Below are 19083 nucleotides of genomic sequence, written 5' to 3'. Positions count from 1 at the left end.
AATCAGTAAATCAGTAACAGTCACTGCTGCTGCAGGATTACATTTCCATCTATATTAATCTGAACTCTTCCTAAATTAAAACATTAGTGGTCTGTTTAAAAATGAATATCAACTTGTTTTCTTTGTATTATTTGAGGTCTGAAAACACTGCATCTATTTTTGTTATTTTGACCAGTTGTAATTTTTGGGAGAAATTGTTATCAGTTTATAGAATGAAACACAAACGTTCATTTTACTCAAACACACACACCTATTGTTTCCCATACGTAGACCAAATTGACTTCACGTGGCGACGTCACCGCTGCCGGCGGCGCAAAACGAAAGCACCGGTCCCATCTAAGCGCAGTATAGTACCGTTTTAAATGCGTCAGTACCCCGGTACCACTCTAGTACGGGTATACCGAACAACCCTACTCATGAGTGCAGCTTTGTGGGTGGCGGGTGTGACGTCATGGGAGTCTGTGAATGAGACTGAAATCTCCGTCACGTGTCTTCCTCTGGTCAGCAGTCTCAGTGTGTCTCAGCTGCTGTTCAGCAGACACAGGACATCATGGAGGGCTTGGAGCCGAGCCACTTCCCCCCCAGCCCGCAGGCTTTAACAGACTTCCTTCCCTTCCGTGACTTCATATTTTCTACATCGGTTGAGATGATGTGACATGATGGAGAACTGAGTCATAGCCAAGATTGTTCCATTAGACAAAAATAGCTATAAATCACTCTCAGGTAAAAAATAGACCATGGACTTATTATCTGCTTTGAGTAGAAATTGTGAAATGAATAGTGTGTCAGCAAATCCAAAAGAATGGCTTATATACAGGGGCATTATACAACCACAGCCTGACTCTGATGACCAACGACTGGATGAAAACTGGAGATGGATCAAATTTGTCAGAGCCGTTTTATTGGATCTCAGGGCCGTATTTGATATAATAGATCTTATGTTATTACTGAATAAGTTGACCTGCTGTGGCCTTGAAGCGTCTGCTGCTGCTGCTGCTGCTGTTGTATGGATAAAATGTTCTCTCATATAATTCAAATATTTCAGTCGCAGTCTTTTCAGAGGTAAGAGCACTGCATTGTAGGGTGATTTAAAGAAGTTGCTCATTGTTAGGTTAGGGCAGGGGTGTCAAACGTACGGCCTGCGGGGCGGAACCGGCCCGCCAGAGGGTCCAATACGGCCCGCAGGACAAATCTTCATCAAATGTTAAGCCGTCAATATGTATTTAGCTTTGGAGTTTTGATGGCCTCTGCCCTCTCTCAGCAGTCTGCTGAGGCTCACTGAGCATCAGCCCTGTACCAATACAATTGTCTGTGCCACATGTGGTTTTGACCTAGAACCGACGGCCTTTTCATGGGTCTGCCTCCAACAAATATATTAAGCCATCAGGAATGCTAATTGGGGGAAACTCTACGTCACAGACACACCATATATATCCTATTGCCATTCAGTTAAAAAACATCACAAAATTACTTTTGGTCCATATCGCCCAGCCCTAGTTGAAATTACATGTACTCAATTTCAGCTTGTTCAAAGGATAGTTCCTAAACTGTAAACATCTTAATAATGCAAGCTACTGTGCAGGGAAAAAATGTGGAATTCTCAATATTTACAGGTTATTATGTGATCATTTTACTGGTCCGGCCCCCTTGAGATCAAATTGAGCTGTATGTGGCCCCTGACCTAAAATGACTTTGACACCCCTGGGTTAGGGGTTTGTTTATGGTTTACCTCCACTGAGGTGATGCAAACAGATAATTGCACAACACATAGCAAATTTAACATGGATTTAAATGAGGAATTCAAGTTAATTAAAGGAGCCTTTCTGAAAGCTCCCCCCAAATTTCCATTAACAACTGCATATTCCACTATACTATAATTACACATGGTGTCCCCCAAGGCTCAGTGCTTGGTCCCCTCCTGTTCATTCTGTACATGCTGCCCCTCGCTCAGCTTTATGTCTCCACAAAAACCATCACTCCTGTTACTCTCCTCACCCTCACACACTGACTCACTAACATAAAAATCTCTATTAGCAACAACTTCCTCAAACTGCAATAAGTCCAGAAAGTATCATCAATGGGCCCAAATCCCTCCTCTTGTCTTCCCAGAACCTCTCACTCACTATTGACGGTCACACAAAATAAATAGTAACAGTAAATGTAGAACAGACAAGATGTACAGTAGACCTGCTTTACATTTAGCTATAGGAGATAAAGCAATTAAACAAGTAACAAAAGCAAAAATCATTAGGGATCAGCGTTAACAGAAAAATGTTTTGGAACTCCTGTATTGATCAAATGGTAGTGGAAACTGGCAGAGGCATGGCTGTTCTGAAGCACTGCAGAAAATCCATGCCTGTTCTTTTAAACCTTACTGTTATCATTATTAAATTGTTGCTAAGTGATCTGCTAGGACACAAGTGGTTACTGCAATGTAGCACAGAAAGCTGCACAAATTGCTCACTCATAGTAAAACGCATCATCGAAAATATCATAACTACTACAACTGCTCAGATACCTGGCAGTAAGTAGTCATTCATCTCTGAGAGACATCGCCATCTTACCCAACAGGCATCAGAGGGCCATCATGACTGTCTTGTTTTCTTGTCATTCATCAGGTTACAGCTCAGCCACCACATGATGGAAACAAAAATGCTGCATTCATTACATTATCTCTCTTTTTAAAGTGTTAAATATTTCAAATTACTATAAAGAATTGGCAGCACTATTATTATTATTTTGAAAAAGCAGTTCCTTGCTGTGGATGAGGGGATATCAGAGCAGCATGCAAGTTCAACAGTAGAATATTTTTGCCTTTCTACATGGTCATGTCTTAGATCATGTGATAAGCTCCTCTCAGGGCCTGACGACTATCAATTCAATTCTGTTATAATCAGTTCAATTCAACTCAATTGTAAAGCACCTACTTATAACATGCATTATCTCAAGGCACTACAACTACAACTACCAGTTGAGATACTTTCTTTTCTTTGAGCTGAATGGTGAATAAATGCATGAGGACAAACTCGTCTGAATGTTTTCTGCTGCCTGAGTGTAATGACTATGTGAAAGCAGTCTGATCCAGCTTTATTTCATTTCCTCTCATGTTTTAGCCTCAGACTCTCTCTATCTCTGTTTCCCAGCAGATGTGGAGCCTTCATGTCTTATCACACTCCACATTTTAATACCTCATGTTTTGAATAATTTTCCCACTGAATGGAGAACTGACAGCAGCAGATAAAAACCCAACAGAGCAGGAAGTTGGAGTTTGTGGTTGATTTGATGAAACTTTTTACTCAACAGCCCTGTACATCCCGAGCTGTGCATCAAACTGAAACTAATGATAAATGAAACAACATTCATGATATATGATAGCATCACGACGTTGTTAACGTGGCTGAGGAGTGTCATACATAGGCACAGCTTTAAAATACCTCAGAAATAACAACATGTCAAGTATGGTGTCCCTCAAGGCTCAGATTTGGGACCCATTTTATTCTGTCCGTATGCACTCTAGTCCTGGAACATACCATCCACGACATGGTTGTTTCCTTTCATTGTCACTATAAAACTGCCTGAGCTAATAGCAAAACAAATCCTTCTGTCTGCTGGCTCCCTGCTGGAATACATCAAGGCTATAGATCTCGCCTGAGGACTGCAGCTGAAAGTTGGCCAGCTGGCTAACGCTGTCACATTAACAGTAATGATGATGAATATGTATTGTCTGCAAATGAATAAATTAATAAAGCCTGCCACTGAGAATCCCCATGCGTGGTTTGTTAGTAACGTGACACTTGCAAACTTTTCAACTGATGCTTGTTTTTATATCTTACATCTTACATTACATATTTCCAAAATACAACCAGTTTTACCATTTTGTAATGTTTAACTACTGCATCAGCCACCTGATTTTTAATCATCAGCTGTATTAAAAATGGACGTAGTCTCTGCATTACTAGAGAGAACCTATAGGGGCTGGATCCAAGAAAAAAAAATCTTCCTCCAATACACATCCATTAAAAAAACCCAACAGTTTTTGTAATGAAATACTAAAGCAATACATTTTTTCTATAACTAATTACAGTGTTATTGTTTAGTTCTGGTGTTCCATCTTAATAAACACCTAGTCAATTAGATATTAGTCTTGTGGTATATATCTGTAATATCTGTTACTTGGTCGTCATTTGTGGACGAAAGATTTTGCACAGACGAGAATATAAAAAATGAGATATTTTTGTTATCTATATAGTTTTGATTAGGGATGCATCTATCCAATATTAAGATCGGATATCGGCCCAGATACTGACTAAATAGCTGGATCGGGTATCAAATAATGGGGCTGATCCATGATGCCGATCAATTCACTTCAATTCTATGTTTGTGAGGTGTGCTACATTATGTGTCAGCAGCAGCATGCAGGTACACAACAAACAGAGCAACAACGTTTTACAGACTTAAAGGGATAGTTCAACAATTTGGCAAATTGGCCCATTGTCATAATCGCTATAGTCATAGCAGTAGGTTTGTCACCTTTAATTGTCGGTGCAAGCTATTTTTAGAACGGTAGAGCAGAGCCGCGAGCTGCTCAGAGCTACGCTACGGAGGCTAATGGGATTTCTTGGTCTTTCTCTTCAACCTCATCATTATTTGGTTGGTATACTAACTGTATAAACATATACAGTATAATACCAGTTTTAGTTTTATAATACCAGAAAATGAATATTTTAAATCAAAAATAACCTTCTGATATCTTCAAATCTCACTTGTGTGTATGATGGAACATTTAGGCTTGACAAACATAGTGACTTGAGTCATATCGTAATATATATCAATATCGACTGATATGAAAAAGATTATCGTGATAGGATTTTTTCTCATATCTCCCAGCCCTACATCTCGTAATGTTCTGTTATTATCTCATACGTTGTGGAGTTGTTGGATTGTGTATTTGATGAGTTTGATGAGGGAAACCAAGAAATCCCATGAGCCTCTGTAGCGTAGCTCTGAGCAGCTCGCAGCTCTGCTCCGCCGTTCTAAAAATAGCTTGCACCGACAATTAAAGGTAACGAACCTACTGCTATGACTATAGGGATTATGGCAATGGGCCAATTTGCCAAAATGTTGAACTATCCCTTTAATGTTAAAGTCAAACCTGATGCCTTCACTATCTTCCACATGGCCAGGTGTACTGTTGATTAATTCAACAGTGGTATCAGATTGGTATTGAGTATCCGTTGAAACGATAAACTCAGGTATCAGCATTGAGACCGCATCCCTAATCTTGATCAGTTTAGATTTACCATGTGTGGCGTGTTCTTCGGTAGGAGGGAGCTGATATCCAGTTATTTCAAAATGTAAATGTTTATTTTCTGAATCTCCTGCACTTTTAATATGTACGATGCTTCAAAAAGCCTAGTTAAAAACCTAGTCTAAGTAGCTTCAAGGACACAGATCAGATCCTGCCCCCCAGCTCCACACGCTCATCCAAATATGGGCTCCGATAAACAAGATGCTGACGTCCAACTAAGCCAAACTCCCGGATTCAAAACAGCAGTCCACAAACCAGAGGGTGACATCACAGAAGGTATAGTCACTTGCGTCAACAGCACACTTAGCCTCAGTGACAATGTGTCAGGAATGTATTTTAGGGGCTTTACGGTTCACCTTCATGAACTCTCTCCGTGTTAAATCTGACCTCTTAGTCACGTAGCCGGGGATCCTACGGCAGAGCTCTTTGTTGTGTTCCAGAGGCGCAGCTGAAAACTAGAGGTGACAGCAATCTCAGTCAGAGAGGCCTGAGGCCGGAGGAAATCAGGTCAGCGCAATCAGTCTCCTCTTTTAGATCTGCTCTTAAACAAACACTTATCAAAAAGAACTTCCACTGACAGCACCTCTGTCTCTGGAAGTTGTTTTATCATCTGTTTGTTTTTTGCCTTTTTAGAAGCAGTTTGTAATGTGAGATATCATATAATAAAGATGATTATTATTATTACACAAGCTATCCACACTAATTATATTGTGTCATTTCATCATTTTCAAAGCTAATTCACACTGTGTCATGAATTTTAAAATAATCTTTAAATTAAAAAAAAAAGCTAGCCTATCACACACACACACACACACCTTACTCTTCCTCCTGCTGAGTGATGATGAAAGGGCTGATGGGAAGATGTTTCATCACAAAGGGGATCAATGTTGGAAGTGACAACACAAACACACACATAACCACACACAGCAACACACATGCAGCATGGCGACGCGGTTAGGTGTAGGCAGTAAGGTACAAACCTCCAACCTTTTACAAATCAATAGGCAGGCAGACACACACACACACACACACACACACACACACACACACACTATATAGATGACCTTCCACTTTCTCCGATCGATGCGGGCCAACATCAGTGAAACATCAACGCTGTGGGAGGAGAGGAGATAAATATTTCCATGGCACCCTCTCCTCTTTGTGGATTTTTAATGCGGAGCACGGGCGGCTGCATTTTAATGGTGGAGAGAGGAGGGCTGATCTGATGAGATACCAAAAACTGTGACATGGAAAACTGATTATTAAGAAAAGGTGGGGGTTGACAAGCCACACTGTAGCAGTAGGAGCCAAAACTCCCTGTGAAGAACACGCACAACACAACGTGAGGGCTCGGTGATGAAGGTTTTTCTCTCTCAGGCTGTAGCACTAATTACTTCATACCAACACCTGATTCTGTTTCTTTTTTAAAAATCTACTCAGGTTTTAATTTGCTGTTGAAGCTAATGTTATCCATCATTAAACTTGATCTACTCTGCATCACTATTCTACAGTTTTTTAACCTCCAACCAATTAAACTTAATCTGAATTTAAAGGTCCAGTGTGTAATAATTTACAAGGTTAATTTTTTTGGGATTAACATTTTTATTTTCATTATTTAAACAATACTTAACAAGGTTTAGTGTATAATCGCTATAAAATATGTTTGGTTTTGGGAGCCTTATAATTCTTCTTTTATATGTACATATAGCAAGCATATGTTTTTACAGCAGCCTGAAGGGAAAATCCAGCCAGAGAGCATGTTTCACGAGTTGTGTGTTCATAAATAAACTAATGAAGACACACACTGGACCTTTAAGTAACATATTTAGTGTTCAATGGTACCTAGCATAGGGGAGGGAGGAGTCATCTTGATTCAGCTTCTCAAGGCAAACTTTAAAAACGACCTGAAACGACTCTGCCTTTCAGGACGTTTCTTGTTTCTGGTAAGAACACAAAGCCATGGAGGGACTTGTCATGGATAGTGACTGCTGTCTACAGTAGCCAACAGTGTGGAATCTACATTAAACACAATTGTCCTGCACCTGCTGCTGTGGACCACTTCTCTCCTCCACCCTCACCTCCCCCTGGTGACTTCATACATTAATTAAGTAATGACTCAATGAAGAAGTGAGTGACAGGATTTCATTTTAAGGGGAGGGAACTAAAATATCGGAAATTAATTTTAATTTGATGCAAAATAAGGAAAGTTTTGGTGCAGGATGACTCATCAAACATTTGAACTCATTTCACAAGAAGACATCATACACATCGATTAACAGATAGATTAACTAATAACTTGAGGAAAACTCATTTCTCATTGCTTCTTGTAAATAAATATAAAATAATATAAAATAAAAGCACTTCAGTTACTGCAGTGAGGCAGCTATAACAACACAGTCTCCACTAACGCTTCACTCATCTGAAGGGAAACTGTTAGTTGAGCTGCTGTTTCATGTGCTCACTGAAAATGCCAAATTCACAAGGATCACACTGACCCAACAACTGAGAGTTAAAGGGCAATTCCGGGCAAATTCAACTCATGGGGTGTATGTTCCTAACATTTTAGGTCTAAAAGAAGGAATCTGAAGATTTTCAGTTTAATGTCTCCTGTTTTGCGGTAGTTGTGTCTGTCCCCGCATCGCCACGGCAGCAATGAATGGGAGCGGATGCAAGTTCCACTGCTTAGGCTGTTTACATCCCTCAAAGCCGCAATTTTTTTCCACAGACAGCGTCAGATGTCTACTCAAACATGCACCGAGAAGTTTATTTACTTCAAGCAAGCTGACATGTTTGTAAAACTAGATCTAATTCAAAGTCTAGATCTAATTCAAAGCAGCGGAACTTGCATCCACTCCCATTCATTGCTGCCGTGGCGATGCGGGGACAGACACAACCACCGCAAAACTGAAAATCTTCAGATTCCTTCTTTTAGACCTAAAATGATAGGAACATACACCCCCCGAGTTGAATTTGCCCGGAATTGTCCTTTAATAGCATCCCGTTTGAAAGTTGTATAGTTGACATTTGGTCCAATGTCAACCATTGTCCGAGTGACATTTTTGAGCATCAAGTATTTTCAGTTCACTAAAACGAATTTCAAGCTATTCAAATGAGAGTTTTATGGAAATGACTATGACTATGACTTTGTATTGAGTCTTTTCTATTCTTCATATAAATATAGATACACTAAGTTTGAATCTCAAAGGCTCCTATGACTTTCTGTCCGTCTCTGTCCCTCTCTCCATTTCAAGCAGCTGTTATTGAGCTGAATTCCATTAAACGTGTCCTCTCCAGGTGCTTTGAAGCCGTTCCTGGGCGTCGGCGGGTCGCCGCCTGCCGCTTGATGTGGATTGAAATGACACTTGAGCGCGCAGATCGCTGCAGAGTCCTGATTTGTTTTGTTGCTTCCGAGTCGAGCGAAAGAGTCGGAACAGCATCTGCCTGTCACTAAAAACACACCTCGGTGGGAACGGGGTCACGGAGAGGGGCAGGAGGGAGGAGAGGAAGCAGGAGGTGAAGCAGGGAAGAGGGAAAGCAGGAGAAGGTTAGAGAGAGAGAATAATAGAGATGAAGGGAAAATAAAGGAAGGATTATTTCTGTCACTGATGTTGTTTTATATTCTGGAAATATAACCTGCACTTTATGAATTTCTTTTTCAGTTCCATATGCTGTCAGTCATAAAGCCTGAGTAGGTTTAGTAAAGAACTCTTGCTGTGGAATCATGAACTCGGTCTTCCACAACACTAAAGGCCTTTTCACACCGGGGATGTACTTTTCGTGCGAATAATTTGCACAAACCTCAGTTCTCTCTCTCTCTCGGTGTATGAAAAATGCATATCATACAAAATAATTACAAGGTTCTTGTCTTAAAAAGATATTTCGGAACATTTTGGAAAAATGGGCCCATTGTCATGATCCCTTTAGTCTTAGGAGTAGGTTCATTACCTTTTGTCGGTGCAAGCTGTTTTTAGATCGGCGGGGCAGAGTCATGAGCTGCACGGTGTTTCTATGTTTCCCTCATCAACTAAATACACAATCCAACAACTCTAAAACGCTCTCATGGACAGGTTGTGACCTGCACATTCGCCACGCTATGAGATAATAACGTATAATTATGTTACTTTACAACAGATGCAGCAAATACTCTGAACTACTTGCGCTTTTGAAGTCACTCCGCCCAGCAGCCGTGTCGGGAATGTAGTTCTGGCTACGCATTTGCCTTGAAAACAACTCTGTCTCGTAACGTTGCATTATCATTCCATAGCGTGGTGAATGTGCAGGTCACAACTTGTCCATGAGAGCGTTTTAGAGTTGTTGGATTGTGTATTTGATGAGTTTGATGAGAGAAACCCGTAAATACTTCATGCCTCCATAGCATTAGCTGAGCAGCTCGCGTCTCTGCCCCGCCGATCTAAAAACAGCTTGCACCGACAATTAAAGGTAATGAACCTACTCCTAAGACTAAAGGGATTATGGCAATGGGAAAAGTTGCCAAAATGTTGAAATATCCATTTAACTTTAAGTGGAAATTATGTTTTTCTCCGATTTTTCTTACAGCACTATGAGCAACTCTTGTTGGGAATCTTTGTGAATACGGCTCCGGGTCTTTAGGTCAGACTCACATCTGTCAGACTGGGCTGACTGCAGAAAATCTTAAAATGACTAAAACTTGAATTCAATTTCACCTGGATTTCACCTCCATTCTATTATGAGATAACTGGAATCCTGTCAATCACAGTAAATATGGAGACAATTCACTCACTAAATTTAGTCTTTTTGTTTGATTTCAGATAAAAAGCAAAGCACAACGCATACTCTCACTCTCTCTCTCTCCTTTGCTCTGAGGCAAACACTTAATATGTATCTCTACCTGTCATACACACACACACACACACACCGACACAGACACACACACAAACTCATTTGGTCCTCTCAGGATAGAGGAGGGAAGAGGAGAGGAGGCTACCGTCACCATGGCAACAGACAGAGACCCCACATCACCCACCCCACCTTCTCCTCCTACACACACTTCTCTTGTAGAGTGGGGGTAAAGTCTGTGAGCGCGTGTGTGTGTGTGTGTGTGTGTGTGTGTGTGTGTGTGTGTGTGTGTGTGTGTGTGTGTGTGTGTGTGTGTGTGTGTGTGTGTGTGTGTGTGAGTGTGTGCATGTGTGTAGAGAGAGTGGAGGTGATGGAATAAAAGCATTTCTCTGTGTGTGAAAGATAACGTATGTGTGTGTTTGTGTGTCTGGGTGTGTGCATGTGTAGGCGGGTATGTGTGTATGTGTGTGTGTGTGTGTGTGTGTGTGTGTGTGATGGGTTTGCTAAGGTCAGATGCTCACTGTGGAATACAAATCTGTCATGGCTGACACACTTCCTCCTCTCACTCTCCACCTCTCTCTCTCACTCAGCTTGCCCTTCGCTTGACCCTCCCGTCTCTTCTCTCTCTCTCTCTCTCTCTCTCTCTCTCCATCCATCCATATCCCTTCTCTATCTCTTCTAGTTTCCACAGAGCTGAGTTGGGTAATTTAAATCTATCTCCTCCTCCTTTTCTGTCTCTCTTTTTGTATGATCACACTATCTCTTCTCTACCGGCAACCTGAAACTGATCTGGGATGAGTATCCTCCTCTCCCACCTGATTCCAACGAGAGGGAAAGATAAGAGGAAAACAAGAAAAGAGGAAACAGAAGAGAGTGAGAGAAGAAGAAAGAAAAGATTAATAAAGTAAAAGACTTAAAGGGACATTGTGTGTCTGATGCTGCATTCACCTGCAGTCGGGCAGACGGCCGTCGCTAACAAACCAGATGTCATTTTAGTCACAGAAGTCCAGAGAAAGCCGGTAAAACGTGGGTCAGGTAAACAATACGATATCGCCATGACAACATATTGTCACGTGTATTGTTTTGACTCGTGCTGACGGACCACTTGTTTACATAGAGGCTTGTTTATGCTGTCGTCCGTCTGCCGTCTGCCCAATTTCACGTGAATGCAGCATGAAAAATACCATTGAGTTGCTTGTGATATACAACCGCAACGCTAGATGGGAGGAATTTCTACACAATGTCCCTTTAATGTAGCAGGAGCAGAAAAGGAAAATCTGAGTATAAAAATCTTTTTGTGACATCATTGTGCTTTCTTCATTCACTTAGGTCTTTAATTCATTTTTCTATTTTTCCACACCGTTAATTAGTCAGGCTTTCAATTGATTAACATATTTAATTAGAGGGTTGTATGAGAGTGTGTGTGAGTGAGACTGTGGACTAATGTGCTGGTCTTGTATGAGAGCGTGGGTGCCTGAGGTATGAGGTGTTGATTGTTGCATGTAATACATTTTTATAAATTTTATTTGTAACACACTTTATATTTATCAAAAAAAAAAAGTGATACTTGTTCTCTGTGCTTGGGCCCCGCTCAAACGCTCTTTAGCTTCATTCACATGTAAAATGGTATGTTTTTATACTTGCTTCTTCTTTTATAAGATATGTGAATAAGTTGATTGATTCATTTAGAGAGAATGTGCGTAACCATGTGTCAAAAAAACAGTGGTGTTTAAAGGAATTTGCGTAAAGACATTCTTATTGTGTTATCTTTGTGTGGCCTAATTCATACAGAAATATGAATTCACAAATGCTGAAGATGAAAACAGAGATGGGGAAAAAGAAAAATGAGGTTAGGACAAATAATAAAAGAGCTCATGAGGAAGAGAGTTGAGAGGAACAGTATCCTGGAAGTACACAAAGTTCTGTCAACACAAAGAGCTGAAACTAAATGAACTGCAAAACAACTGCAGCTGTTCTCCTGCCGTGTCCTCAGCTACAGCACAAAAATACTGCAGGAGAACTAACAGACAGGTGCATGATGGGATTCTGAAAACAGGAAGTCAGTCATTGTATTTTTCCCAGTGCCCAGTAGAGTCTGTGAATCATGGTACCAAACCACCACTGACTGTCAGTAATCACACTCATTGTGTGAGTCATGACTCAGCTGATTCTGAACACAGACCTGAAACCTCATGATGTTCAGTAGCTGTGCTCAGCTTCCACTTCCATTGTCTCTGGTGACGGTAAATACACACCCATCAGTCAGCTAATGACTTCAGCTCACAAAAACTCATGATTATATCAAATAGGGCCCTAGAAAATCATTTTTCCCCCCCCCCAAATTCTTTTTTTTTTTTCCAAATTCTGTTTTTTCTGTTTTAAATTCTGTTTTTCTTTTTTACCTAGACACTGTTTGAAATGTTCCCATTAAGCTTCAGTGCTGATACTTTTGTAAAAAAGAAAAACTTACCGTATTGAACTGAATGGATAAGGTTAACGTAGCTACATACTGTAACTCATACCAGAAGATGCTCCAGAGAAAAACAAAAGAATGTGTATGTGTGTTTGTTGACTTGATCCAGTCACTGTTGTTGTGTTGTGATATCTGAAGGTTCTCTCTCTCTCTCACACACACACACACACACTGTGACCTAAATAGGTATCCCTAAAGACTGAGTTACTGCAAAATGCTGAACGCTAGAAACAAACTAAACAAATACTGTCTGTGCATCAACAATGAGAGTGTGATTAGAGGTGTTGTTTCTTCTTGACACCACCGTTACTAAGGTGAGTACTGTACTGTGTGTTCATGATGGTTTCACATCGTCACTGTTTGATCAGCAGTGAATCAGCCAGCAACAGGCCGGCTCCAGCTGTCCAATCACAACACCCAGAGACAACAAGACAAGACAACAGGTGTGAGGTGGGGGGGGGGGGGGGGGGGCAGACTGAGAGACACAGAGAGAGAGACAAAGACAGAGAAAGACACAGAGAGGGACAGAGAGAGGGACAGAGAGAGGGACAGACCAGGACGCTGCCAGTTACAACAAATGGTGCGGCCGCTCAAAGAGGGAAAAAGAAGGGAGGGATGGAAACAGAAGGCATAAATAACAAAAGAGAGAAGAAAGGCTGGAAACCATTTAAGAACAAAAGAAGCAATTAGACAAAAAAGAGACAGAACAATCACAGTCGAGAACATGAAGACAAAAGAGACAGATGGAGGGAAACAAAAGTGACCTAATGAAGACCAGAACTGAGGAGAGAGGAAAAGGATGGAGGGAGGGAAAGAGAATAACGCCAGAGAGTAGATAGATAGATAGATAGATAGATAGATAGATAGATAGATAGATAGATAGATAGATAGATAGATAGATAGATAGATAGATAGATAGATAGATGTGTGTCCTGACCTTCAAGAAGAATCTGCGACTTAAATTCAAAAGTGATGAATAATCACAGTGCTGATGTGTGAGTAAATGAGTGAAAGTGGTTTTGTGTGTGTGTGTGTATGTGTGTGTATGTGTGTGTGTGTGTGTGTGTGTGTGTGTGTGTGTGTGTGTGTGTGTGTGTAGGTGTGTGTGTGTGTGTGCGGTTAAATCCTGATCCGGCCTAAAAGCAGGTCCAGACCAGGATTTCAGAGGAGCAGAGACGACTGTAGAACAGAGAGAGGAGATGCTGATGTTCTTCACACTCATAAACATTAACATACACACACTACACACACACACACCTGTCTGTCTCTCCCACACACACACACACACACACACACACACACACAGACAACAAACACTCAATTTTAAATTGAAAACAAATTAGACACTCCAATTCCTTAACAAGGACATTTTCTGCTGGGGGGGGGGGGGGGGGGGGGGGTCTTCTGTTGAAACCAATCAGCAGTGACTTCTAAATCCATCCACCAATGTCAACAAAGATGCTGTGGCAGCAATTTACAGTCTGATCAGCAGATTGAGATAAATAGATGTATGTATGGATGCTACGTCTGTCAATCTCCCTCACAGATCACATTCAAATTTCTAATGCTTCTAATGTTAAATATTCAAATTATATGAGAAATCTTTAATGTTTTGTTTTGTTTAGCTCATTATATACACCTATATGCCACCAGCTTATGTCCACTAAAGGGCATTCCAACCAAATCTGTTATGTAATATTAGCAACACATTTAAGTTTTACCAACTCAATATAAAACTACAAGAAGAGAAATCAAAATATTATGATAAAAAATATATATACAGACAGTATATTATGGATAAAGGTGTGCGTGTAGTGGGAACACGTAGGTGCACCACCCCAGCCGAATGAACGGGCAATTTAAAAAAAAATGCTCGTAAATTTGAAGTTGCAGCTCTACGTCGCGCACAAGTAACAAAATAGTTTGTTTTATCAACATGAAGGTCGCGACACACGATGTTGATTTGTATTGTTGCAGAAGGCACACGTTCAAATGTCAGTTTCAGTCATTTGAATTCTGTTTGAACAGCGAAGTTCAGCCCTGATGGACACTAGAAATAGAAAATTCTCCTGTAAGCACCACCAAGTCAGAATGGGCCAGTGGAGCAAACATCATCCACTCCATATGTCCCTCTTCCACAAACTGTAGCTGGTCTAGTGTTGTTCAACCTGTGGCCTCAGAAGGTGGAGGTGTGGCCTCTCCAGAGTCTCCATCATGTGTGATGTGAGTGTGAGTGTGAGTCTGTAATGTCCAGGGGCTCACTAGTAATCACAAGAGCACAGATGGTTAATACCCCATTACTAACGTACACATGCTGATGCTGTGGTGTGTTTTTCCTATTGAAGCAGCTCTTGTAAAGCTTTGTCACCAACAACACAAAACAGTGAGTGACTGTTAATTATAAACTGGAAAGGTGAAATCTGGCAATCTGATTGGCTGTTAGCTGTGATATATTGAGAGTATGCCACAGCTACTATTCTAAAGCCTTATCACAGCATATCACTCTGCGTCAGGGAAGTATGAATGGAAGTTTGTTGTTTTACTGTTACAGTAGGTAGCAAAGGTAGTCTGTGTTTTGACGACATTAACAATTTTTTCTTTTTTTTGTCATTCTATTTTTTTTTCTTTAGATAATATGTATTTATGTGTGAATAAAAACTACATGAAATTGATTGTGTATTCCTCTCTTTCATATCGCCATTATTGGTCACCGCTTTATAAAAGCAATACATCGATATACCGGTGAGAGGGTTTGCATTGGGCTGAAGAACGCCCCTTAGCTGTGGTATAATGAGTGTATACCGTGGCCTGTCGTGATATATTGCTTAAAGGTATAATGTGTAGGAATTCCCCCCATCTAGTGGTGCAGTTGCATATCGGAACGTATTCTTGATGTTGCATTCACGTGAAATGGGGCAGACGTCAGACAGACAACAGACGCTGCATGTAGCAGGATAAACAAGCCTCTATGTAAACAAGTGGTCCACCAGCACGAGGCAAAACAATACAGACGTGACAATCTGTTGTCATGGTGATGTGGTATTGTTTACCTGACCCACGTTTTACCGTCTTTCTCTCTTCGAGTAAAATGACATCCGGTTGGTTTGCCGACGGCCGTCTGCCTGACTGCACCTGAATGCAACATCAGTGCCTCCGTCCTTCCTCAAACTACACAGTGGTGACAGTTTTAACAGGCGCTACCTGGAAAACTTTCTCGGTTCGGTGCGTCGCCCACTTGTGTATTTGTAACGACTTGTAACAACTCATTCTAAGGTACGCGAAAGCTTTCATTTGTATGCAGGTGTGATTCCACTTCAGTGAAATACGTATTTATGAAAGACATATTTGATGTTTGATAATAAAAAGCCAAATAAGTTACAGACTGGGGCTTTAAACATTCACATCCACACTTGGTCAACTGACAGAAGCTTCTATCCAGACTGACTTATAAGTGAGGATCATGAGGCTGCAGAGGAGAGAGGCCACTGTCAGTACAAGCAGAGACAAGACCTGATCTGAGGTGAAGACTCAGTGTGGAGTCAAACAGTCGCAGCTGCACATGGTCTGATAGATGAAACTACCCAGTCACACTGTGATTGAGTGTGTGTGTGTGTGTGTGTGTGTGTGTGTGTGTGTGTGTGTGTGTGTGTGTGTGTGTGTGTGTGTGTGTGTGTGTGTGTTGCCATTGCTAAGTAAAAGATGCACATAAATGCATGTTGGAGAGAGGTGAGTGAGAGAACCAGATTGCATAATTGTGTGTGTCAACGTGTGTGTGTGAAGAGTCACTTAAAGATCAAGAGGCCTTGCTTTGTTGAGGGTAACAAGGTGGTGTACACACACACACACACACACACACACACACCAACGCCATGATTTCTCATGGGAATGTCTGATTGGCCGCTGTGAGCCTGCTGGGAAGCTTGGTTCCCGTGGCGATAGTAACCAAGCGATAACACCAACCATCTGACCCTCTTAATGTCTGTGTGTGCTGCCATCTGTGTTGCTGGCTCTGGGGAGAGGCAACACTGAGCATTGATTACAGCTCAGACAAAGAAGGAAAGAAAGAAAGAGAGAAAGAAAGAAAGAAAGAAAGAAAGAAAGAAAGAAAGAAAGAAATACAAGAAAAGAAAGAAAGAAAGAAAAAAGGGGAAGAAAGAAAGAAATTTAGAGAGAGAAAGAAAGAAAGAAAACAGAGAAAGAAACAAACAAAGAAAGAAAAAAGAGAAAGAAAGAAAGAAAAAAGAGAAAGAAAGAAATACAAGACGAAAGAAAGAAAGAAAGAAAGAAAGAAAGAAAGAAAGAAAGAAAGAAAGACGGACGAATAGATAAGATGGATAGAAAACTCACAATATTCGAGACAGCACATCTGCATCTGTGTTTGTGTGTTTGTTTGTGTGTGTGTGTGTAACTGAGTTTGAACAAGCACAACAACAACAAACAGAGAGTGTGCCAGAGCCAGTGGAGTCCTGCTGCTCTGTGAGCTGTGACTCAGTCTGATCACTGATCTGATCCCTGACCAGCTCAATATGAGCAAACCCAAGTTAGAAACCAGACCTGGACCATTCAGATTTCTCTCTGTCATATTTTCTATAAAACCATCTGACACAGTCATAACTATGAGTTATGTTTCTATTTCTATGTTTCTATGAGTTATGTTTCTGTGACTAACTCTTCACTTGTAACTTAAATATCATCTAAAAACACAATGACAACTAAAAAATCTAACTGATCACAAAGTTGGAAACAAGGTCAGAGAGGAAACAATAAAGCAGAAAATAAGATGGCAGGTGATGACAGCAGTTGTGTGTCACTGCACAGCAACAGGATATCACACATTGGTGGAGAGAGTGTGTGTGAGTGTGTGTGAGTGTGTGTGTCCTACCTGGCTCTCGCAGCAGCAGCTGAGCCATGGCCTGAGAGCTGCCGGCTGAGCTCTCAGCAACACACTGGTAGAATCCTTCATCCGACTTCACCAGACCCAGGATCTGTAGGTTACTGCCGTCCTGGACAACAACAACACAGACGTCATGTCAACCAAGTCTTACAACGTTTTACAAACAATCAAGCATCAACAACAAAAAGGGAGCATGAGAGTATGACGGAGTATTAGAGACACATTGAGATTTTTTTCACAGACGAATAAAGTCATAATTATACAAGAAAAAAAGTCATAATATTACAAAAAAAGTCATATTAGAGAATAAAGTCATTACATTTTAACCTGTTGTTTTAGAGGAGGAGTTGGTAAAATGAGGGCCATAGGTGGAGCATTTTGTTAAGTTGTACTTCAGTATAGGTTTCACAAACAAGGAGAGCCCCACTATGTGGTTTTTCGACCATAAAATAATGTTTCTAAACTTATTGAAGTGGTACATCGCAGCTGCGCAAAGCTCCAGGTCCCGAATTCAAGCCCAGTCTCCCTGCTCCCTGTGTTGGGCTGCACGGCCGACCAGCCTCTCCTCCAGAGCTCCAGCTCTGTAGAACGGTGACACTCACCATTAACAAATAATATTGTGCATCTAAATACATTATAATATCATGGAAAAGTCCATTTCCAGTAGTTCAAATCAAATAGCCCCAACCCAGTATTGAGTGCATATCGATGGAAAGTTTTCAGAAGGCCAACATTTCTATATTAGAAATGCTTTGAAAAGGAAAATCCAATGTAATATTAAAATTTTGGGGGATACTGAATTTTAGGTCTTCATTTAATGTTAGCCATAATTGTTACTATTAAAATAAACAGAATAAATAAAGACACAAAATGTTTCATTCTGTGTGGATATATAATGTGTAATAGTTTCACTTTTTGAATTGAATTAGTGACATAGGTCTTAATAAACTATCCCATGATATTCTAATGCACCTGTACATCAGAAACAATAGGAGTGATAGGTACAGTATATGCAATAATTAACTGCATACATCTTGACAGCTCTCCTTTACACTGTTGATTCGTATCATCCCAACAGACATGTCCAGTGATTTTCAGCCTTCAGACAGTACGACCAAGTTCCTGGTTAACACAAGTAATAAAATCTTGCGTGATTTGCAATGACCGGCAGAACAATTTCTCATGTCGGGGCTTCAATACAAGAGGGACATTACAGACGAGCAGTATGGAGGTATTTGGATGTTTTTTGGTGTGTCTTTTTGTTACGAAGAAAAGTGGTATCCATTGACAACCATTATATGGACAAATACTGCTGCGCGGACCCCCCCGTAACTCAGAGAAGGGACGGAGGACTCTGAAAATTCTCACAGCTCTTAGTCGACATGAGGGTGAGTAGATAATGAGTGAAATTTGAATTTTGGGTGAACTATCCCTTTAACAGTCCGACTTCATGCACACTAGGTTGACTGGCAACTCTTAATTGCCCTTAGTGTGTGAATGTGAGCGTGCGTGCGTTGTTCACACTGGGATTTGGCTCCCTCCGCCTCCCCATGCAGTGTAGACGTTGTGTGTTTCAATTCCCAGTTTGGT

The 19083-nt window shown here is 40.9% G+C and overlaps 1 protein-coding gene across 1 annotated transcript in view; it reads right to left on the bottom strand.

The window, feature by feature from the left end:
• dcc (DCC netrin 1 receptor) overlaps positions 1-19083 on the bottom strand; it is a gene marked incomplete at both ends in the record, with an annotated part of 386320 nt that overhangs the window by 198644 nt on the left and 168593 nt on the right. The window contains one exon of the mRNA XM_083983745.1: positions 17482-17602. Within this exon, the coding sequence (XP_083839871.1) occupies positions 17482-17602 (121 nt within the window). The remainder of the gene's footprint in view (positions 1-17481; positions 17603-19083) is intronic.

Source organism: Trachurus trachurus (genome assembly GCF_905171665.1).
Source record: "Trachurus trachurus genome assembly, chromosome: 12".
Classification (NCBI taxonomy): Eukaryota; Metazoa; Chordata; class Actinopteri; order Carangiformes; family Carangidae; genus Trachurus; species Trachurus trachurus.
This window is presented reverse-complemented; position numbering and strand designations above follow the sequence as displayed.